General features: G+C 39.1%; 1 protein-coding gene across 8 annotated transcripts in view; it reads left to right on the top strand.

Moving 5' to 3' along the window:
- The window catches only part of SRGAP1 (SLIT-ROBO Rho GTPase activating protein 1), a 268,505-nt gene that overhangs the window by 160,822 nt on the left and 82,926 nt on the right, over window positions 1-24,757 (top strand). For all 8 annotated transcript variants that reach the window (XR_012380756.1, XR_012380755.1, XM_025883134.2 and 5 more), the window contains exons 4-6: window positions 798-860; window positions 21,596-21,778; window positions 22,228-22,356. Coding sequence is in view for 6 of the 8 variants with exons in the window: in XM_025883134.2 (XP_025738919.1) it covers window positions 798-860; window positions 21,596-21,778; window positions 22,228-22,356 (375 nt within the window). In the remaining 2 variants the exon portion in view is untranslated. The remainder of the gene's footprint in view (window positions 1-797; window positions 861-21,595; window positions 21,779-22,227; window positions 22,357-24,757) is intronic.

The raw sequence follows: 24,757 nt of genomic DNA, 5'->3' as shown, positions 1-24,757 counted from the left end.
TGTGTGTGTGTGTGTGTGTGTGTGTGTGTGTGTGTGTGTGTGTGTGTAGTAGAATATTACTGAGTCATAAAAAAGAATCAGATCTTGCCATTTGCAACAACATGGATGGACCAGGAGAGTATTATGCTAAGTGAAATAAGTCAGACAAAGAAAGATAAATACCGTATGATTTCATTTACATCTGGAATCTAAAAAGCAAAATAAACAAGCAGAAACAGACCCATAAATGTGGAGAACAAACTGTTGGTTGTCACATAGGAGGGAGGAAGGGGGATGGGCAAAATGGGTGAAAGGGAGTGGGAGATACAAGGCTTCCAGTTATAGAATGAATAAGTTATGGAGATGAAAGATACAGCATAGGGAATATAAATGATATTGTAATAGCATTGTGTGGTGACAGATGGTAGCTGCACTTGTGAGCACAGCATAACATATAGAGATGTTGAATCACTGTGTTGTACACCTGAAACTAATGTAATATTGTGTCAACTATATTGTAATTAAAAAGAGGGCAGGGGGGTGCCTCACTGGCTCAGTCAGTAGAGCATGTGACCCTTGATCTCAGGGTCTTGAGTTCAAGCCCCATGTTGGGCACAGAGCTTACTTATAAAAAAAAAAAACAAAGAAAGGAGGGGGCAGCTTGGTCAAAGATGTTTATTATTTAGGGGTATGCTGGCCTTCCATTGTTTTTATATACATTCTTCTATTTTCAGTCACTGGACTTTTTAAGATATAAATAATTTAGAAACAAGTTTCTATTACATTTTTAAATATTCTTAATTTCTTCTTAATTATAGAGCAAAGAGATTGCATTCCAACTTCATGAGGATCTGATGAAGGTTCTTAATGAACTCTATACGGTAAGCACGTAATCTTTCTTCTTTTGCAAGAATCCTTGGGTTAGAATTTTGGTTTGCAGAACACTGCTCTTGCTAGAATTTATTCTAAGCTAGGGTGTTGATGGATGCTTCTCTGGTTGAAATGTGGAACCAAGTGGATAGATACACACTACTACATTTTGCCATACCCTCTCAATTTGGGGAGACTGTATTCAAGTAAATATGTATATGGAGTTAGCACACTTTTAAGGAACTAGAGTATAAGTGTCCCAGTAAGACATGTTTTTAACTGGTTGGATTATAGGTGATCTGTACATATATTTAATTCCAGAGTATTTCGTCTTAAATTATTACTGCTCTTAAATTAGCCATTCTGGGATTTGAGCAATTTAGAGTTGCTTTATTCTGTTAATTTTTTCCCCATTTCAGTTAAATTGGTTAATGATCTAATATATTAAAATTACTTTTGAGGAGAAATATATTTTTCTCCTTGGCAATAATTTGCTTTTTTGAATTTAAATTTTATTCAGGTTACTGCATATAATCATAAGAAATTAAATAATTTAAAGCTATTTTATTTAAAATAAAAAACAACAGTGAAGTTGCAGGTTGGAATTAGTCATTGTCCATGTAAATTTTTTTACACTTAATGATCATACTATTAAACACAAATTCCTCCTGGAGGAATATGATGAGTTTTTATTTTACAAGAGAGAATAACATAATGAGTAATATTAATTTGTTGTAGCTATAGATATTTGCATTTTTATTGTACAAGATTATTTGAATTCTTATTTATAGGCAAATTAAACCTGAAACATTATTAACATATGTTTCTTGATTTACAAATCCCATTTGTTCTTAAAAACCCATGTGTGTAAAATGCAATTTTGTAAATTGTTTTTAATGCTCCATTGATACTTGCTAATTAAAAGACACTGTAGTTTTAAGCTTTTTATTTATGAGTCGTATTCTTATAAAATTCACTTTCCAATTTTTTTGTACATGTGTGATAAATTTGAATTTTTTAAATTTATTTTAGAGAGAATGCATGTGGAGGGGGAGGGCAGAGGGAGAGGGAGAGAAAGTCTTAAGCAAACTCCACACTGAGTGCGGAGCCCCACATGGGGATCAGTCTCACAACCCTGAGACCATGACCTGAGCCAAAACCAGGAGTCAGTTGCTTAACCAACTGCCACCCAGGCATCCCGCTAATGAAATTGAGTTTTTGATGATAAAGGCCATTTATTAGCTCATGTTTTTTTGTGTGATTTGTTAATTTCTGATACCCTAATTTGGCAACCATTTCTAGATTTAGAATTTATTTTTTATTTTTATTTTTTTTTAAGATTTTATTTATTTATTTGACAAAGAGAGAGAGCACAAGCAGGGGGAGCAGCAGAGGGAGAGGGAGAAGCAGGCTCACCAAGCAGGGAGCCCAATACGGGGCTCGATCCCAGGACCCTGGGATCATGACCTGAGCCGAAGGAAGACGCTTGACGACTGAGCCACCCAGGCACCCCTACATTTAGAATTGAAAAGTTAAGTGAGCATCATGCCTCTGAGACATCCAAAGAAGAAATTCTATATCTTCTTCCATTGAACTGTTCTAAGATGAGAGCTCTGTGGCATTTTCCTTGTAGATCCCTTTGCTTAGACATTGTTTTGCCTAGAAACATAAATCAATCTTTAATACTTTAAAAAAATAGATTTGCTGATTGTCATGACCTCATAGACAAGAGCATGTTGATTATGGTCTGAAGCTAGTAGTACTAGTCAAAGCAACAATGGCAAAGTAAACTTGTTGCATATGAGGAAAATCAGTAAAATGTGAAAATTTTATCTCAAAGAGGGATGTGCATAGTGAAATTTTTCCTATATTAAGCCTATCAAATGGACTTACACATTTATCAGACTTTATGTAGATGAATCCAGTAAGCTAACTCAGAACTCTCATCCTTTTTTATCAGTCTGAAAGCCTAAGGGAGCCAGGTTCTAGAAAAGGCCACTGGAGTTTGAATGACCCTGTCAGAGTCATTTAACCTCATAGGATCAGTTAAGGAACTAAGGGATAGTGGAGAATGAGCAATGAGGTTCTAATTAGGTAGTCTGTAGATCACTTTAAACTCTTGGGAAAAAAATTCATCTTGGGGCACGTGGGTGGCTCAGTCACTAGTTGAGCATCTGACTATTGATATCGGCCCACATCTTGATCTCGTGGTCGTGAGTTCAAGCCCCACATTGGACTCCACACTGAGTGTGGAGTCTGCATTTGAAAAAAAAATGATCTTAACCAGAGAGCATGCTCAGCCGAGGTCAGAGGTCCTGTTCCTTTGGGAAAGACCTTCATATTACACACACGCACACATACGCACACACAGTTTACTATAAAAGATGATGATATTTCATCTCTCTTGCACTTTAAATTCAGATACACAAATTCTGTCTTGTTGAAATGACATCTATTCATTATACATATTCAGCTTACATTCGGAAAGAAAAGATGAGGAGTATTTGAACAGGGGACCAGGAGTTGGGGGAATGTGGTTGAGGTTCCTTGAGCAACCACTGACTGGTCATGTGCAAATGACCATCTGAGTTACATCATGCATAGAAGTTTGTACAACTGATGAGGTACTAATGATTGCTGAAGCAACAGGTACAAAATATGTAGCCTTGAGCAACTGAGGATGCTATTTAATTGCCTTTTCTTTTTTTTTTTTTTTTAAGATTTTATTTATTTATTTGACAGAGAGAGAGAGAAGCAGGGGAAGTGGCAGGCAGAGGGAGAGGGAGAAGCAGGCTCTCTGCTGAGCAAGGAGCCCGATGCAGGACTCAATCCCAACAGGACCTGAGCCGAAGGCCGCCGCTTAACCAACTGAGCCACCCAGGCGCCCTTAATTGCCTTTTCTGACACATATTCACTCCTCCCTTTTTTTTTTTTTTCCCTTGATACTCCTTGGGAGTCGAAACATTTTGAAAAGTACATTAACTTCCTTATACCAGCGGAGTTGGAGTGCTTTATTTTAAATTACAGTCAACCTTAGTGGTGAGCCTTATGTGTGGACTTCCTTACCCAAAGATATTTCTCCCAGAGGCCTCTCGGTTATTCCAAACATTCCAAACATTCAGAAGGTTTTGTCTTAAATAAAATACAAACACCCAGAAAGAGTCAAAAGAAATGCCTTATGATCATTTATACCATAGAGTGAACCATGTTTTATCAGATTCTTTGAGTACAGGTTGTGTGCCTCAGACATAAAAGGCTGGACTTCCAAACGGGAGAGAAGATGGTGGCATCAGAGTGCCATCCAGAAGGAAAGGCTTTGAAGACATGCATTCCCTTTTCTATATTTTTTCCTCAGCCTTGCCTTTATTTGCAGAAACAGGGCCTCGGGATGATCATGTCTCACCTTGAAGACACGTAGGGCAGAGAGAGCAAATTCTCTTATTCAACCGTTGTGTTCTGTATTCAGGCCCTCACCAGATTGGATGAGGTTCACCCACATTATTATGAAGACTAATTTATTTATTCAACAAACATTTTTAAAATGCCTGTTACAGTACAAGGCACTTTGAGATACCCTGGGGATGTAGGTATGAATAAACACAGGCCACTTACTTCTTCTCAAGGCATTTATATTCTGGTGGGGAGAAACGGACAGTAAACAAATAAATGTATAGTATGGCAGGTATAAGTGCTAAGAGAAAAAATAAAGCTGAATTAATACAGATGAGGCATTGAGAACAGCACCTGGCCCATAGTAAATGCTTAATAAATGTCAGTTGTATGTGTCATCCTGGTCATGTCATCCTCTTCATCATTAGTGGAGTGGGGACGGTAATAGCTCCTTGTCTGTGGAGATCAGGGATGGCATCAACAGTAATTACACATGACTTTTATGGATGTATATACACGTATACATACGGGTTTTCCTTATAATGGATGTATATTACTTTTGTACAAAAAAGAAAAAAGAAGGTAACTTCCCCTAAGAAAACTGATCACTAGTAGATGTGAACAGGGCTGCCATCAGGTTAGTGGGGAGATGGAAAAGCAGAAACAGAACAAGGGTGACACGAAAAGTCAGAGGGGGCATTCAAAACAAAGTTTGCTTTCATCTCTCTGGTAAACAGTAGGTTAAAGTGCTAGATCTCTCCCCTGATACCAAAATCTCAAAAGGTTATGTTGCATTTTAGCAGAAAAACAATGATCTGTCCTCTATTAATATCTCTTTGCTTTGCAGCATTTTACTCAGCATTTTACTCAGCATTTTAAAAAATGAAGAGCTGACCATCCTCAGTAAGCAAATTCTAACAAAGATGAACACAGACAGTCATGATAAATCCACATGAAATTGATTGTTAATTATGTGTAATTGATCATCACACTCCCTATACATCAGTGACACACATGGCTAGCCAGAGTCAGGAGGTAATCTGTCCTCAGTTTCCATTAACATTATGCGGAAAGAACTGAGAAAATGAAGATTTATCCAGCCCTTCTCATGAAGCAAGTGCATTACCCCATTCATTTCTTGCAGCAGCCCTATTCCTATTCCCAGTGTAATGAGTGGGAACTGGGGCTCAGAATGATTAGCTCAGGATCACACAGTTAATGAATGCTCCAAAATCTAAACCCAGCCTCATCCCTACGGCCCATCCGTTGTCCACCTGACAGCTGCCTTGGGGAAGGATGTGCAGGGCAGGTGGGGAAAGGAGGGTGGGTGGAACGTGATCTAATAGATAAAACTCATAGGTAAAACTCACACTGCATGCTCTCCTGGACACTTGTAAAAATTCATTCGAGCTTTCCAGACAGTCCGGGTGGGGTTACAGAATGGGAAACCCAAATGGCTTTGCACTTGAAGCTTTAATGTTGGGGTATGTTCATTTGGAGTGCCTCTTTAAGATACAGTCTTTCATTTATCTTTAATGTTATATGTGTCAACACCACCAGTGCAGCTGTGTGTTCATACACAGTGATTACTGCTAAGGATCTATTACTGGATACTCCATTCACCTTTGTTTCCTCCTTCTGAACTGCACTTCTGATTTGCCTAACAAATGGAAATGGAAAATGGAAAAGCTGTCCTAGTACCAAACCCAGAGGCCACTGAGCATCTTTTATGGGATTTGGAAAATGGGGTTGCTGCATGCACACAGATATCCACCCTGGCCTTTACATATCTTTGAACCACTTATCTCTTTAAAATGTTAAAATAAAAAGCTAATTATTTTTTAGAAGGGATGAGAGGGAAGACACTGTTTATTATTTCAAGCCCTTCCTTGAAGACTCCACCTCAGAGGACTGCTGAGGAAAGCTTTCTTGGCTGGCTTGTGAGCCTCCCACGAACCAGGAGCTAATGCATTCTTCTATAACAAAGAAACATGCCCAGGGCAAGGTTGAAAAGTCATTCCGAAAGAGCCCAAGATACTCGCCACCCCATATCATAAGATTTTTCTCTGAGCCTCAAAGAGGGTGTTTATTTATTTATTTTTTTGGCTAAGTATTTTAGCTTGAGGGCATTTTAAGTATTTGAAATATATATCTTTGTAGTGAAAATGAAAAATCATTCCTTTGAGATGGACTACAAAAAGGTCTCGTCTCAGAACAAAACACTGAGCAAAGAGAAATAAGGTAGAAAGGATATGTAAAAAGCTCCAAAATTGAAAACCTCTTGGGAATACCACATTCTCCATGATGCCACCTGGAAAACTTTTTTAAAAAGCAGTCTACTTAGAGATCTTGGACTGACAAAGTGTTCACATATATCCTCTGGCATATTATAACTAGACACTTCAATGGAAAGAGAGAGAGAGAGAGGTGTTGGGATCAGATGACTCTGCCAACTTCTGAATTCTAGTCTTGGGGTTGACACAGACTGACTTTGGAGATGAAGTTAACTAATTTAGCCTGGCTTCATTTTCCTCCCAAAATGTTTGGGATTAATAAAATTTTTTCCATTGCGTGAATCTCTGAGGACAGCTGTTTGATAAGAACTTTATACACAGATGCATTTTAGGGCACCCTGCTAATTAATGAAGCCAAATGATCCCAAGTGCCTGCTTGGAATTTTCATTTTCTCTCTGAGATTTGAGATTTAGTTATGGTTGGTGCTTATGAACTACAAATAAGACTATCTTCTAAAAGAAGTGAGCAATATGAACTGGAAAAAAAATTATTTGGCTTAGAAATGAAAAAGAAAATGTTAGAAAGTATAGTTCAGGACAAACAAAAAATTTCTAAAGAATGTGTCATACCAAGAATTCTTCTCAAAGAGTATTTTATCCTATTACATTCTAAAATACAGTATTATTATGACTTTTAACTAATTACAGTGTTTTAGTGCTTTATACTTAATCAGAATGTTTTGTTTTTATTGGGTAAAGTATTTAGCTTTGTTTATCATTGCTTATCAAACCCAAAGGTATAGAGACAACATACATATACATAGAATAAATTAGGGGCATTTTGCTTGGATTTATTGTCTCCAAGTGGACCAGAAATGGTCACCAGTAAAAATGTACAAATCATGTGGCAGAAATCAAGATGTAAATCACTTGTATCCATTTCAGCATATCTTAATACATGATTTTCTGACTCACATGATTATCTGAATTTCATCCTACTGTAGGCTGATTGTAGAATTGTAGACTGTAGAATTTTAAGCACTGAATCGGCCTTTAGAAATAATCAAATTAACCTCCTCATTTAAGGAGAATATTACAGAGACTCAGATTAAGTGATTAACTGAAGTCCCAGGTTGGAACTGAAACCCAGGTTTTATTTTGATTCAGATTAGTAAATAGTTTCCTATGGGGGCTGCTTCAAGTGAGAGTTCCCCAGTCAGGCTTCCCAATCGAGATTAAAGCTCAGCCAGAACATAATAACAGCTAACTTTTGTCAGGTACCATTCTAAGCACTTTACATTAATTAGCTTTTTAAATTCCCCCAACAGCCTCATGGGTAGGTGAAGCACAGAGAGGTTGATATATTGCTGAAGGTTACACAGCTAGGAAGTCTCAGACCAGGCACACACTGTAATCTTTTTTTACTGGCAGTTATAACCTGAGGTTATTATGTACCAACATTATGTACCAACAGAGGTTCAGGCAGAGGGTTTGGAGATCCAAAGAGAATTTGAGACACATTGAGGACTGAGAAAAGTTCTGAGAGGAAAAGGTAAAAATGGACAGGATTTCAGTAATAGGAGAGAGGGAGAGGGGACGGGGAAGGTTTTGGAGGCAAAAGGAGCAATGTGAGCCAGTGCATATAATTTGGAAGAACTTGAGCCATATTCATAGAATTTCCTTCTGGACCCATATCTAGAGAGAAAGGACAAGTCAGGGGTTGAAGGATTTCGAGTACCAAAATGAAATTGTCGTGAAAATAGGGCAGCAAAAAATGGTTAGACATCTAGGGCGCCTGTGTGGCTCTGTCAGTTAAGCCTCTGCCTTTGGTTCCCGTCATGGTATGTGTATGTGGGGTGGGGGTGGGGGGGGGGGTGGTTCTAGGATCGAGCCCCACATCGGATTTCCCGCTCATTGTGGAGTCTGCTTCTCCCTCTGCCTGCCACTCGCCCTGCTTGTGCTCTCTCGCTGCCAAATAAAGAAATAAAATCTTTTAAAAAAATGGTTAGACATCTTGTCAAAAGCCTTTGAAAGCTCAGAAAGCTTCTTTGCACAGATTAAGGCCTCTCGCCTTCCTTCTCTGTTCCCCTCACCCTTTTATTTTTTTAAATAAATGGAATGAGATGAATTAGATTTGAGGCACAGGATATGTTTCAAATTCCAAACCATTTTTCACTGAAAGAAAAGGATTCTAATACCAGTTTTCCCCATTGTAGTTGATACTGCAATTCTAAGCATTAAAGGGCTTTCATTTTATGATTCCAAGTGTCTTGTGTCATCAGTTTAAATATTTCCTGTACTAGGGTGCCGGGGTGGCTCAGTGGTTAAGCGTCTGCCTTCGGCTCAGGTCACGATCCCAGGGTCCTGGGATTGAGCCCCGCATCGAGCTCCCTGCTCCGTGGGGAGTTTGCTTCTCCCTCTCCCGCTCCCCCTGCTTGTGTTCCCTCTCTCACTATCTTTCTCTGTCTCTCAAATAAATAAGTAAAATCTTCAAAAAATTTTTTTTCACTTTAAAAATAAATAAATAAGTAAATAAATAAATAAATATTTCCTGTACTGAACCTTGTAACTTAAATGTCTAACGTACGCACAGAATGCTGTAGCTGGCCCGCAGGGGTGCAAGAGCCCCTGGCTCTGGGGTCCCAAACAGACCCGGTTCAGCCACTTGCCGCTGACACAATCCAAAGGCAGAGGAAATGAATGGTGGTGAAACAGGAAAGGAATTTATTTCAGTGAGGCCAGTACCAGGAAGACAGTAACTAGCGTCTCAAAGACTGGCTCCAAAGTGCCAAAAATACTTCCAGGTTTCTACCAGGAGAATTTGGGGCAAAGGTGGGTGGGTACGTGTGCCGGTGGGCAGTGAAGGTCAAATCCATCACTGCCTTGGAGTTAGTCAACAGGTGGGGTCTTGCTGGTTCAAGGCAGCCCTTATCCTTGAAGGGTAGTTTTGCTTCCCGTCAGGGAATGCTTTGCCCTTAGGTCTTCCACCTGAGCCAAGAGGCTAGCCAGGAAGAACCTCGCTAGCGAGTTTGTGGTCAAAAGGGAGGCAGCTAACGTCCTCTTTCAATGTTGGAGGCATGTGAAACATTTTCCTGAAAATAATTAAATATTTAATATTGCAGGAGACTTTGAAATTCTAGTAAATTCTTTGGCTTTTCATTTTACATATACTTTCTCCCTCAACATTGCCGACTACTTTAACCTTTCCCATTGTCACTCTGCCACTGTGTTCAGGGTCGCCCTGGTTAATAAGTATTCCAGGTGGCAGCTCTTGGGTGTTTTTTTCAGTAGATTAAACTTGTATTTCAGTGCCTCTGAAGACTGGCTGAAAACCCCTTTTGAAACAAGGGCTTTCTGAATGACCTTCTCTATCACTGATTTTTCTCTCTTGACTTGTCGGGCAAGGATTAAGTCTCTTTGCCCCTCTGTTCCTTTGATGCATAAAACAAAGACCATCTCTCTGCTCTTAGCCTCTCAGGTGTGAAAATAAACCAGTCAGCCTCAGTGGGGCTGAGGCCATTGTGCGCTTAAAGGATGTGAAAGAAGGGTGTTTCATTTATTATAATAGCATCCATTAAGCATTCACTGTGTGTCTGTTACCCCTGCAAGTGCTTGACATGTATTCATTCATTTTATCTTCACAACAGTCTAACAGGTACTATTCTTATTCCCAATTAGAGGTGAGGAAACATTCTAAAAGGCAAAACATAGATTTGATCCCAGGTAGCTGGCGCCTGAGTTTAACTATTAGAGCTGGTGAGAAATGAAACGGGCTGTCTTTTAAGACCCTGCTCTCCGTCTTCGGAGGATGGTTGCCCAGCAAGTATGTGGAGGAGGCCTGTGATCTGTAATGTCCTAGGATTTATGGAATGCAGTTATTCAGCATTTGTCCCAAATTTCAGAGTCTGTTCCCTGTCTCTAAGTCAGTTAAATGGAAAGCACTAAAAGCATTGTTGCCTCTGCTGTAGAGTTGTTACAGGATCATCTCTACTGCATCCAAGTAATACACACCCAGTGCCTGGGAGGGGCCTTTCAACAAATACATAGGTCCTGGAAATGCCTCGATGACAAGCACATAGCCAGTGAACTAGACTAGTGAGATATTTCCATTTTTGGTGTTAGATGCTGGACTAGGTAAAGAGACAGGTCTCTACAGCTCTGTGCAAAGCCCAGAGTCACCTGGGAGACTCCTAGAGCCCATGACACCTGATTTTAGTGATAAAGGAAGGGTGGGAAGGGTGTTCCAAAAAGCAATTAGTACATGAGGGAAAGCACAGATGTGTCAGACCACATTGCCTGTGCAGGGAACTCCACGTGCTTGAATATTGCCAGAGCATTAGCAAATCATTGATGTAAAAATAAAGGGAGTAGTACATTGGACTTTGTAAAAAATCTTCTGCCCTTTCCACCACATGAAGTACTTGAGAGACAAGGAAAATATCCTTTTTTTTTTTTTTAAAGATTTTATTTATTTGAGCACGAGAGGGAAGAGGGTCAGAGGGAGAAGCAGACTCCCCGCTGAGCAGGGAGCCCGATGTGGGACTCGATCCCGGGACTCCAGGATCATGACCTGAGCCGAAGGCAGTCGCTTAACCAGCTGAGCCACCCAGGCACCTACAAGGAAAATATCCTTAACAAAATCAGAATTTTTGGTGACAGTGACATTTATTTCATGTTAAAAATCTCTGATAGAGGGCACCTGGAGTCCCAGGATCGAGTCCCGCTTCGGGCTCCCTGCTTGGCGGGGAGTCTCCTTCTCCCCCTGACCCTCCCCCCTCTCGTGTGCTTGCTCTCTCATTCTCTCTCAAATAAATAAATAAAAATCTTTAAAAAAAATTGTGAAGCAGAAAGATATTATACCACATTAATTGCTCTCATAAAAAATTACTCTTAGGCACTAATGAACTGCTATCAATCAATAAAGAATAAAATGTTACTGGATTTCTAGTAATAGAATGTAATGGAATCAAGTAGGACAAGGCCTATTTGTGGTACATAGTAGGGGGCTCAAGAAATGTTTGCTGAATATGAATGTTCATCAAGAGTTCATAGACAAAACCAATAACCCCTAACTATGACTCGAAGACTTAAATTACAAACTGCCTGTAGTGACTGTTGCAAATAGAGCTAGGACAGATTAAGATTAATAAGTACGGGTCACTCTTGTTACAGATAGAAACATTTTCTTTTTAATAAGGCATAAAATAATTTATCTTTAGGATAAATTAGTCATTTTTTATTAAAAATTTTTATTAAAGTAGCAAAATCTTGTAAAACTAATTGTAATTTGCCACTTTAAAGTTGTTAAATTTAGCATTTTGAAAAAGATGACTAATGCCCTGTTTTAACTTAAATATTAACAATAAAAAATAAAAGCATGTGGCAAATCTATGTATCACCCCTGCACCCACCAAAGAGTTCTTGGGTTTTCCTCCTTGATGAGCACTTGATGATTGATCACTAATCAGCTTGGGAGCTAATTAAAGTCACTAGAGTGATAGATATCCTGGAATAAGGTTCATCAGTATAACGGTGTGTTAGACTATCCAGGCATTGTTCATTTCTAGATACTTTCTGTGCAACAGAGCAGATGAGTTATGGCCTCAGAGCCCATGGAGGATTGTAGGAGGAATCCTACATTCTCAGCGTAGCATGGTGTACTACTTGCTGCCTCAAGTCAACAAAAGCAGGAGATAATTAGTATAATTTGTTGTTACACTGGCTTTTCCTTTCGATTAAAATTTATCTGCCATTTGCCCTGACACTGAAAAAAATCAATCCCTTTAGCCACTGAAAAGTATTTTACACACACACACACACACACACACACACACACACACACACTCAAGTCATAAATTCTTACGGTATTTAGTTGTTGTAAGATTAGTATCTGAAATCATGGACTCACAGAATTTTAGAGTTGGAGAAGGCCTGGGGGATCATGTGGTCCAACCACCCCTCCCCCCTTATAGGTGAGAAAGCGGGCTAGCAGAGATGAGTAGTCTTGCCCCCAGGTCAAATGGGTGGGGCATGGTGGATTGAGGGCTCGCCCTGGGATATCTGAGACTCGAATGCTCCTTCCCCTAACACAGGCTCTTGAAACTGGAGACGGAAACAGTCAATTTACAAAAGAAAACAAAAACATTAACAATGGCATGGATTCTATTTTCCTTTAGACTGCTAAATGCCATCCTGTATTATTTCCTCTGAGCTTCATCCACTAGTCTCCTTTTAGCAGGATAGTATTAAAATCCTCTTAGAAAGAAGACTTCTAGTTACACGATCAGTTTTTTCTTCCAATTTGGCCTCTAGTTTGTACTTTTTCCTCCATTCCGTACTTTTCAAGGTGTTTTGAGAGGCACAGTTTGGTTGTCCCCCTAATTTTGGCGTAGGGAGACCTCATATTGTCATCTCTAATAGATAAGACTCATACTGAGGGTCGGAAAGACTGAGGTTACAGCCAGCAAAGCAAGGATCAAAATCCAAGTTTATTGGATTTCATAGACCTAAGCTCTTTCCATTGAAATAGTGCCCTTTATAATTACTCCTGAAACAAAATCTTTAACATTACACTAAACGTAATATAATTATTTTTTTTCTTTTCTTTAGCCATATTTCCTCCCATTGCATATATGTCTTCTCTATTTTCCCTTGTGTTTATTCTCTGTGTTTCTGTTGCCCTGTCTTTTGGTTGGTTGGCAGGCCCTAGGCAGCGAGGTCCAGAGTCTCAGACAATGCCTTTTGTTCAAAGCATTTGTTTGAATTATAAATGTAATTTGATGATAAATTCAGACTGTTGTACTGATTTCATTTCAGTGGAGCCAGAGCATACCTCAAGTTTTCCTTGATAAACTAGCTGTAAAGACAGCATCTCATGCTATTTAGTTGTTCATCTTGATCTATATGCTCATTCTAAAGAGCTTTGCTAAAATTCTTAACGTATACATAAATGGCATAAATGGAAATATCACCAATTTCCTTCCCTTTATGTCTATTAGAAATGATAATCTTGGGGCGCCTGGCTACCTCAGATGGTTAAGCGTCTGCCTTTGGCTCAGGTCATGATCCCAGGGTCCTGGGATCGAGCCCCACATCAGGCTCCCTGCTTGGTGGGGAGCCTGGTTCTCCCTCTCCCTCTACTGTTCCCTCTGCTTGTGCTCTCTTGCTCTCTGTCAAATAAATAAATAAAATCTTAAAATAAAATAAAATGTGTTGTGATAGGGGTGCCTGGATGGCTGAGTCAGCTAAGTGTCCAGTTAAGCATCCAACTCTTGGTTTCGGCTCAGGTCATGATCTCAGGGTCCTGGGATTGAGCCCCGAGTCAGGCTCTGTGCTCAGTGTTGAGTCTGCTTGAGATTCTCTCTCTGCCACTCCCTCTGTCCTTCCCCCACCCCCCACACTCACAAGCTCTCTCTTTCTCTCTCTCTCAAAAATAAATTTTTAAAAAATGTTTTATGATCATTTTTTTCAAATATCAGTAACTGATTTTTTTTTAAAGATTTTATTTATTTATTTGACAGAGAGACACAGCGAGAGCAGGAACACAAGCAGGGGGAGTGGGAGAGGGAGAAGCACGCTTCCCGCTGAGCAGGGAGCCCGATGTGGGACTTGATCCCAGGACCCTGGGATCATGACCTGAGCCAAAGGCAGATGCTTAACGACTGAGCCACTCAGGCGCCCTCAGTAACTGATATTTACTGTACACTTATATGTCAGGCTTTTTGTGCTCTTTACACGTGTGGACATCTTTAATCCTTCTAACTACCCTATGCATGCCATGAGTAAGAATGTTATGCTGGCTTTACAGTGAGGAAACCAAGGCACAGAAAGGTGAAATGGCTTGCCCAAGATTACCCCGTAAGTGCAGAAGTAGGATTTGAACCCAAGCAGTCCATTCTGGGAGTCTAAGCTCTAACCACCAGTATACTCTCTCAAAGTTGGGTTATCCCTATGTTATTTCGCATATGTAATGGAATTTTGTAAATTCTGCTTTCATTGACCTGTGGAAAGCCATACCAGCCTAGGAAGAGGAGATGGATTTATGAGAGTTCATCATCATGTCTGTCCTGCAGACCACTCAGTACCTCAGGGATCAGCAACTTTTCCAGCCCGCATGCCACAAATGAGAATAAACAACAGTGACCTATAGCTCTTAGCTTAGAGCATAATATGAAGCCAGGTAATCTGGCTCGAGAGCCCACACACTTATTTCTACATCAGACTTTAGGAACTGTCAAGAATCAAAACTATCCATTCTGTTATGTGCTTCTATGCATTCTCTCATTTAATCCCCATTTTACCTCAAAGGAACTAGGGCCCAGAAAAGTTAAGAAGTTTGTTGGCTAGTAAGTGGTAGCACAGGAACTCAAATCTGGTTCTGCCTGGCTCCGGAGACTATTCATCACCAGGGTTGGCTTAGTATCCTACAGAGCAAGAAGGCTCAAGGTTGCAGGTGGAAGGATCCTGGCATGCAGTGGTAATGAGTGTTCTCTGACAGATACTTCCTGCCTGCTGCCCCTGTCCAAAATAAGCCTTTGGAAGGGCACCTGGGTGGCTCAGTCAGTTAAGGGTCTGCCTTCAGCTCAGGTCATGATCCAAGTGCTGGGATCGAGCCCTGCATCAGGCTGCCTGCTTGGTGAGGAGCCTACTTCTCCCTCTGCCACTCCCCCGCTGCTTGTGCTCTCTCTGTCTCTCAAATAAATAAATAAAATCTTTAAAAATAATAATAATAAGCCCTCGGAGACACAGCACGGCCAGGCAGAGTCCATAACCTGGACTGAGGCTGTGCAGCCCCTTGAGGGGCCAGGTTCCTTGCAACACAGCCCTGGGGCTCAGCATAGGGTGGCCCGGGGGTCCTGCTTTCCTGGGGAACCCAAGAACTTGTTGGGAAACAACAGGAATGGGCATTCAAGGCTGTGGCCCTAATTTGGTGGTGGTGTTAGTCTGGCACTTGCAGAAACTCAGTTATAATTCGAGCCTTGTCATGTATTGACTGTAGAAAAGAGATCTTTATCTTAGGATGCTGACAATTAAGGAAACCCCAAAAATGTAGTTTCTCAGAAGAGCTTTTAGTGATTGATGGAGTTAGTAAACCAGCAGGTTAGGAAATATTGTCACTAACATACTGCTTTTCATTTCCTCTCAGCCCAGCCTCCACACCTTTCTTTTTTCAGGGGCCATGAACTCCAATGCTAACTGTATCTCACGGTGATTTAGAGCTATTTATCATCTCATTAGTCCAATCCCAGGTATTTTATTGGCAATGCTATTTTGGATGCTGGGGAGGGAGAAAAATAATGCCAGGCACATACTAGGTATTTAGTAAATATTAGTTAAATGACGATATGAATGGACAAGCTGACTGTAAAATGTCCTCCTGCCCTTCATTTGTTTCTCACCAAATGCCTATTTTACTCCCACTGTCTAAAGGCAGTATCAAGAATCCAAAGGGTAGGGGCGCCTGGGTGGCTCAGTCGGTTAAGCGTTTGCCTTCAGCTCAGGTCATGATCCTGGGGTCCTGGGATCAAGCCCCATGTCCAGCTCCCTGCTCAGTGGAGAGCCTGCTTCTCCCTCTCCCTCTTCCTGCCCCTTTCCCTACTTGTGCTCTCTCTCTATCCCTCTGTCAAATAAATAAATAAAATCTTAAAAAAAAAAAAATCCAAAGGGTACGCAAGACCCTGCCGGTGCCCCAGCTGAATTTAAGGACAATCCATGATACTGGATGCTACACAGGTATCTATGACACATGCAGAGAGTCCGGAGTACTGTCAATGAGAAGATCTTGGCAGTTGGAAGAACACAGTAGCTCTAGTTGGGGAGCCAGGGAACACTGACCTTGCCTTGAAGGATGAGTCAAAATGTTAGGACAAGGTGCCCGGGGAGAACATCGCAGGCAGTGGGCTTGGCTTGGGAGAAGGCCACAGAGGCCGGAAAACACACTTTTGAGGAGGAAGCATCAAGTGACTGACTTAGAGTAGTGCACAAAGTGCTATCTGGGCCAGTGTTAAGACCAGACCGGGAGGGTGCTGAACTCCATGGTGGAAGGAGACGTGTCAAGTCTAAGAAAAGGTCAGACAGAGTAAGAACAGGGAAAATGCCCTGTGACTGTTATCCTGGATTCTCTTTCTTTCCCTTCCCTCCTGTTTTATGCTAACTGAGGTTACTTCACACCCCAAACCCTCCTGCATATCTTCATCAAATTGCTGCTAAGATACTGCTTTGACCATACCGTTTACACCTCTGTGGATTTATGAACCCCTATAGAATATATTTTTTAAAACTTTCTGGTTGAGGTTTCAAGGCTCTCCTGATCTGGCCCATGACAACTTCTGCAGTCTTATTCTCCAACCCAGTTACCCAGCCATCCACTGTTCAAGCCCTTCCCTGGAGCCCCTTCTCGAAGTCATTGTCTGTGCGTGCCCACCGTACCTGTGTGTTCCCCCTATTCCTTATACCTTTGCTGGTACTATTCCTCCAACTTGAATGTCCTCTCCCTTCATCTGTGTCCATGAGACTCTCCAAGGCCCATTTTTTAATCTCCCAAAATTTAAGCTCTTAGAAGTAGGAAACCAAGTCCCTATTTTTACACCCATCATTGCCTTATGGATGGTAAATACCAAGCAAATGGTGAGTGAATAAGTATCTCTCAGCCCTCTTTCCCTCTGTGCCTAAATATAACCAAGAGTAGCTATATCCCCTAGGTAAAGAGGCCTTCCATTTGTATAGTGCTTTAGAGTCCCAAAGGTTATAGCGTAGCAGTCTAAAACACCCAATCTGGAACCATACTGCCTGTGTTTCAACCATTGTTCTGCCAGTTACCAGTTTTTATGTGACCTTGGGCGAGTTAGTTCACCTCTCAAGGCCCTTCTTGTCACATCCGTATAATAGGAAGAATAAAGGTACGTACCCCATGAGTTTTTTTAGAAGGACTAAATAAGCTATTATTGGTAAAATGCTTAGAATGGTGTCTGGCACATAGTAAACATTATACAATGCTTCTTTAGCTAAATATATACATATTACACATATATATTGATGGTATACATTATACACACACACACACACATATTGTAAGTACTCAGTAAAGTTTGTTACATGCACACACACCTAGGGATGCACAATTGAATGTCCACAATGACCTTGTAAGGTGAGCAGAAGTGTAAAATAAATTCCCCACACCTGGTAACTGGTAGACCCATTCTTAAAATCATGCCTTCAACTTCTGTGCCAGTAGTCAGAAAGTAAAATGTTGGTGACTAACATAATAAAATAAAAGTAATAAAAAAATAAATAAACATTAAAAAAACAAAAAAGTAAAATGTAGAGGCTTAATACACTGATCTTCAAATATGTGGACAGTTTTCAGATACATAATGGTTTCATGACACTAAATATTCAAATTTACTATAGATATTTATTTTGATTTAAAGTACAAGAGTAGTGTCAGATATACTACATGGGTCTGTCAGTAAGGAAAAAAATATTAACAGCTTCTGTGCAAAAGTTTTTGCATAGGATTTCACAATTGCAAAGAAATCTATTTCACTATATTCTTCTGCAGTTAAGAAAAGATGGAGTAGGAAAGATGAATTGAGTGTGTTCAATGGAGAATTATGCATGAGGTTTTAGTAGAGAAGAATTCAAATAGGAAAATATGCTATTGGAGTACATTTAAATGGATATATGCCTATCATGTCATTTGGTATGCAAATGCTTGTGTTTGCATTAAGCTGATGGAGAAGCGATTATTTTCTTTGCAGTATGTATTCAAAATTCACCTTTAAAAAAATAAAAGCTTTCTTCTACTTCTTTGAAAAAGAGAAAACTGTCTGTTATTTTATTTTAAATACAAAACACATTTAACTTCTGTCAACAGCTTACGTTCTAAATAATGTAGTTTGTTCTTGCATTCATTATCTGCAATTAGAGTTCTCAAAAAGCTTTTAGTGTTTTTCTCCTCAACTTTTAAAATTCATTCATTGTCCTTGTTAACATTTTAGTAGTGGAAAACTGAAAAAGAAATTTCCTTCTGGAAATTACCATTGAACTGGGTAGAAAATCCTCAGCTATCATTCTGAACCATGTTATGATGGGATATTTACACCCTTTTCTTGCTAGTGTTAGGTCAAGAATGTTTTCCTTTTAATCTAGACTAGTTTATAAGAAACCCATGTTGGCAGCCAGCTCAGTATCCTTAGTTCATAAGGCTGAGTTTGTGCAGATTACTTGCTTACACAGGTCCTCAGCATCTAAATAAAGCAAGAGTTCAAGTCTTTTCTTCAGGGTGTATTTAAAAGAAAAGAATTCTCAGATACCCAGGGCTGTCTGGGATGCCTTTTCATCTCTCTGTGTCAGGAGTCACATGTTCTCGTTTCTTCCTTTGGCTATTAGCAAGAAGAATATAGACAGCTGAGAGAGAGAGAGAGTTATTGTTGAGTTTTTTCCCACCCTCTTTTTAAAGATGTAACTGGAACCAGGACCCAAATGGTATGTGGGTTTGCTTCAGGCAGGGTGTACAAACAGAGCCAAGCCTAGAAATGGAAGGTGTGTAGTAGATTCATTGACCTCACTGTTTGCCCAGCTGTAGGGTGACTCCCTTTTCATTCCCCAGCTGCCCAGCTGCTGCTTAATGCTATTTTATTTTTCTTTTGAACTGCGGTAGCCAACCAAACTTCTCCTGGACAGGTTTGATAATTACCAAAAGCAGGTAACTTTGCAATTACACACAGCTCAGGAAAAGCTGCCACGACTTTGCAGTTTCGCCCTTACCTTGTTCTTGTTCAGCAATGCCTTTAATGTGATTTGCTAGCTTACATTTTGAAGGAAAGACATCATCAGATTTTATGAAAATAAGTAAAAGCTCTTCATTGACCCCATGTTTTACACTTCAAATAGTCACCTTGAGAATGTGTATTAAGTTGAACCATTCTTAAGAACGTGCTGACTCTCTACCTTTTCTGTAACCTACAAAAACAGCAATTTCATATGCTTCAACCTAAATAAATACATTCCAGTGATGCTTCCAGTTCCCAAACTATTTTAAAACTCATCTTTTGAAATAAAAAAATCAAGTTCCTTACTTCAAAATGTTACATTAAATCTCTTCTAAACAACTACATTTCAGTTATAAAATTGGCTCTGAATAATTTATGGATTATTTATAAATGAAATAAAATCCATTTTATGTGGATGAGGGTTTAACATAATTTATGGGAAAGTGCCACCACTGATGTTTGGATGCTAAGTTCTGGATTGTTCCTTAATATGTCTCTTGAATTGGAGTCATAGCCTACCTGTGTTGTCTCTTTTAAGCAGTATAATTGTGCTTAAAATAAACAAGATTTAGAAATGGCCCAGATGTCTGACTCTCCTTATAAAAGCAGATTGAAATTATATTAGAGGGGCACCTGGGTGGCTCAGTGGGTTAAGCCTCTGCCTTCGGCTCGGGTCATGGTCCCGGGGTCCTGGGATCGAGCCCTGCATTGGGCTCTCTGCTCGCGGGGAAGCCTGCTGCACCCTCTCCCAGTCCCCCTGCTTGTGTTCCCTCTCTTGCTGTGTCTCTCTCTGTCAAATAAATAAATAAAATCTAAAAAAAAAGAAAAGAAATTATATTGGAAAACTGATTTTCAGGTAAAATCTTCTAAAATCTGTGACTGTTACTCTGTATCTACGAGTACAGGGATTATATGCAGATATGGTAGATATTATAAGAGTAAATATACTTATTATTTGAAAAAATGTTTATTGAAATATCATTCATGTTTTCTAAATGCTTTGGGAAATAACTCTATAGATCAAGTTTTTTTCAAAATAGCAGAGTGTTAAATTGGCAGTATGTGTCAAAAACCTCGAAAGGCTTTGTGCAGATTGTTTACCTCTGCAGTTCTCCTTCTGAAAATGTACCATAAAAATTTTTTAAATTAAAAAAATAATAAAAATAAAATAAAATTTTTAAAAATGTGCCATAGGAAATGTGATAATTTTGTGCATAAATATTTCTGTGACAATAACCAAAATATTTAAGGATTTAAAATTTTTTAATTTTTAAAATTTTTAAATTGAGAATTCTTTATGTAAGTTTACAGCATACATGGAAAGGATACATTACAAAATTTTATTTTCTATATATTCCTAAATGTATTAAAATGCATCTTATTGTAGCATTTCTAAGAGAAGAAATAAGATAGGATGTATATCAAGGGTTTTAGCACAGGTTCATTTATAAAGCAAAACGTTGAAATATCCTAAAATGTTCAACAATAGGAAATTAGTCAAGCTATGTCCCAGTCATATAAATATTATTCAGTCCTTAAAATTATATTTTAGAAGAATATTTAGTGATACAGAAAAGTGTTCTGATATATTAAGTGAAAAAAGGTGAGAGGAGATTAGAGATTGTTCATATAGTATGGTACAAATTTTTTAAAAGGAGAAATATGTGTCATTTTCAAATAAAGAGAGAGAGAGAGAGAGAGAGTGTGTGTGTGTGTGTGTGTGTGTGTGTGTGTGTTTTCATAGGAAAAGGACCAAATGGCTGTACCAAAAATCTTAACAGTTGTTATCTCTGCTTGCTTTTTATGTTCTTTTTTGTGTCGTGTTTTCTACATTGAACATAAAATATTACTTTGTGCTCAGAAAAACAATTTTTTAAACTGAAACTATGTATGAACCTTAATATTTACATCTTGTATTTTGATCAGTAGATTTTATGCAAAAAAAAAATTCTTTAGTAAGAGCTGTACTAATTTGGAGTTTTTTAGAATTCCAAAACTGGGGTAAAATTTATCCATGAGTAGTGGTTTATTCTGCAGATTAATAATGCAGAGATTTTAGAGAACACTTCTAAGCTTAAGGGAACTCTTCAAGTGCACTGAAAGCATGCATAAGACTCTAAATCATTTTTTCATCAAAGCGTGTCCCCTAAGTGCCTCTTCCTGGCAAGTGAATTTGCATATTTCTCTTTGCTTTACATAGAAGCAATAGTCCATAATTCATCTATTTGACTAACAATCTGGCTCTCCCCCTGCCAGTTGGAAGGTGATATTTTTAACATATTCCTCACATAAGGGCTTCCATTCACTACAGACAGGCATCTTGTAACAATTTGGGTCACATTTTCACAGGTGATGAAAACATACCATATGTATCATGCAGAGAGCATCAGTGCAGAGAGCAAGCTGAAAGAGGCTGAGAAACAAGAAGAAAAGCAAATCGGAAGGTCTGGTGATCCGGTCTTTCATATCAGACTGGAAGAGAGACATCAGCGGCGAAGCTCTGTAAAGAAAATTGAAAAAATGAAAGAAAAAGTAAGTAAAAAACATCACAGAGCCTTTCTGTCCTCACTTCAGGTGACAATACTAAGAACACTGATGGACTAACTGATAGACGCACATTGTAAATTATTGTGAAATGACATGCATTTCCTCCCACGGGAATGAAAAACGTTTAAGAAACATAAAAATCATGGACTAACAGCTGGACATCATTTAGTGTTGAATGCCAAGTACTCAATACACAGCGTGGAGAACTTGAATATTCACAAAGAGGTTTCCTTGCAGTTGCGCCTGAAGCCCAAATACATTGCTGGGTACTTTTAGTTACTTAACTCAGATTCATAATGTACTTTTCTCAGAGAACTTCTAAGGTCATTGGCATATGTAGAATCCATTGTTTGAATTAGTAGAAAGTCATGTATGTTTCTCTGACTAAATGACTTTGTTGTCTTTCTCGATACCTGGACCATCTTCATTTCCAGAGACAAGCAAAGTATTCAGAAAATAAGCTAAAATCGATTAAGGCACGGAATGAATATCTCCTAACCCTTGAAGCAACCAATGCCTCAGTTTTCAAGTATTATATTCATGATCTTTCAGATTTAATTGACGTAAGTACTTGAAATTTTTATATTTTCCATATATTTTTAAATTTTTTTAACTTTTTTGGGGTTTTTTTTGTTGGTTTGTTAAAGATCTTATTTATTGATTTCGGACAGACCCAGAGAGAGAGAGCACGAGCTGGGGAAAGGAGCAGAGAGAGAAGCAGGCTCCTGGCTGAGCAGGGAGCCCCATGTGGGGCTCGATTCCAAGACCCTGGAATCATGACCTGAGCCGAAGGCGGATGCTTAACCAACTGAGCCACCCAGGCGCCCCTAACTTATTTTTTCTAATGCTCTCTGCACCCAATGTGGGGCTCAAACTAATGACCCCAAGATCAAGAGTCACTCACTTTTCCAACTGAGCCAGCCAGGCGCCCCTATATTTTCCATATTAAGATGTAATTAGCAATAACTATATTTCATTGATTCGAAAACAACATCATTTCTCAAACCAATGTTATTTTATGTAATACTCAGAAGGAGAAACTGTTGCCAATTAAACTATACATGATACTAACACACTATCGATGATAAGATGCATGTGAAAAAGTGTATCCTAAAACGAATGAAAAGCAAATTATTAGGTTCTGTGAAGCTATGAGTGCCTGGGAAACTCAGCTAGGAAGGAGACCCCATCATTTTTAAATTATGCAGCTGCACAGCCCTAACTACATTCATTGCTTTAAAATACGTTTCTTGGGTCTTACCGTTGTCAGAAGCATATACAGTTCTTTTTTTTTTTTTTAAGTTTGTATTTTAACGCCAGTTAGTTAACATAACATTGTTATATGAGTTTCAGGAGTAAAATATAGTGATTCAATAGTTCTATACATCACCCACTGCTTATCACAAGTGCCCTCCTTAATCCATCTGTTTCACCCATCCCCCCACCCCCAAGCATATACCGATCTTAACCTTTAGGAATGCAAAGTGGAAAAGACAGATGTTAACTAAATGACTGCAGACATGATAGCTTTGTTCCTAGTTGTGGTAAATACTGTAAGCAGAGTAGAGTGGACTTAAACCACGTTTATAAATTTATCTAACGCTGTACTTTCTCTCTGAGGATATGCTATCAAAGGCAGTATTTGGGCTCATTTAGAATTCTCGAAGTATAGGAGCACCTGGGGGGCTCAGTCGATTAAGCGTCTGCCTTTGGTTCTAGGTCATGATCTCAGGGTCCTGGGATGGAGCCCTGTGTCAGGGTTCCTGCTCAACAGGGAGCCTGCTTCTCCCTCTGCCCCTTCCCCCACCCCCTTACCCCCCCTTCTGCACGCACGTGTATGCACACGTTCGCTCTCTCGCTCTCGCTCAAATAAATAAAAATCTTCCAAAAAAAAAAAACCTCTCCAAGTATATATGTGCACTATCAAATCCATGAGTGATTACTGCTGTTACTCCCCAGCTTTTTTTAACCCTCTGATCATTCTTTCATTCAGAAAACCTCCAGCACTGTAGGAGACCACACAGGTGAAACAGAAATCCCAGTCCAAAAATGTCCATCTCTGCAAATAAAAGAAAAAAAGCATTGTGTTTTTAGAAAAGCACAGAGAAGTGATAGAGGTTCAGAGAGTTATCTGCTGGAAATTTACTCATGTGCTGCTTTGTATTGATTGAATTCAAAAGTTTTAAGATATGATCAGTTTTTTTTTCCTGTGGCTCATAGTATCATAATTTAGATATACAGTAGGTTAAAGCAACTTTATTTTTGTGGTGAATGTCTCATGAATTTAGCTATATTAGAGCCACAGTTTGGGACTTTTGCAAAAGAACTGTTAAGTAAGGAAATTATTTTTTGGTTTATTAACACTCTGATGTGCCCCTTTTTTGAGTCTAAAAACTGTTTTTATCTCATACTATCATAATTTCTTTATACAGAACCCTTTAATAAATAAAACCCAGGAAAACTTTTTTCTCTTCCTTTCTTATCAGTATTTTAATCAAGTAATTGATTTTCTTTTAGCACTCTGATGAATGAAAGGAATTTTTCCTGCTAGACTGCTCAATTTTTTGAATAAAAATGAACACTTTTTATGACCCCGTTTTCAAACTTATATTTGTAGGGATTCTGTGAAATGTATGGAATATAGAACTAATTCTCTGTAACTACTCCACTTGCTTATTTTTTGGTTTAGGGCTTATTTTTGGATTACTTGGCTAGACCCGAGCCAGTTTAACACGAGGAAAAGTCTCCATGTATTGAAAAGTTTTTTTTTTTTTTTTTACCACCTGCAAGGTACCAAGCACTAATTTTGACGATGGGGATCCAGCAATGAACAAAACAAAGTTCCTGTCTTCAAGGAGTTTATGTACTAGTTGAGGCATCAGCTCATAGACATATTTACATATACACACACACATTATATAGTAGTGATAATGCTATAAATAAAAATAAAACCACTATTGGTGT

The sequence above is a fragment of the Callorhinus ursinus genome, unplaced genomic scaffold (assembly GCF_003265705.2).
Source record: "Callorhinus ursinus isolate GAN/ISIS: 27379988/994484 unplaced genomic scaffold, GSC_fseal_2.0 scaffold14, whole genome shotgun sequence".
NCBI lineage: Eukaryota > Metazoa > Chordata > Mammalia > Carnivora > Otariidae > Callorhinus > Callorhinus ursinus.
Note: the sequence above shows the minus strand (reverse complement) of the source record. Positions and strands in the feature narration are given on the sequence as shown.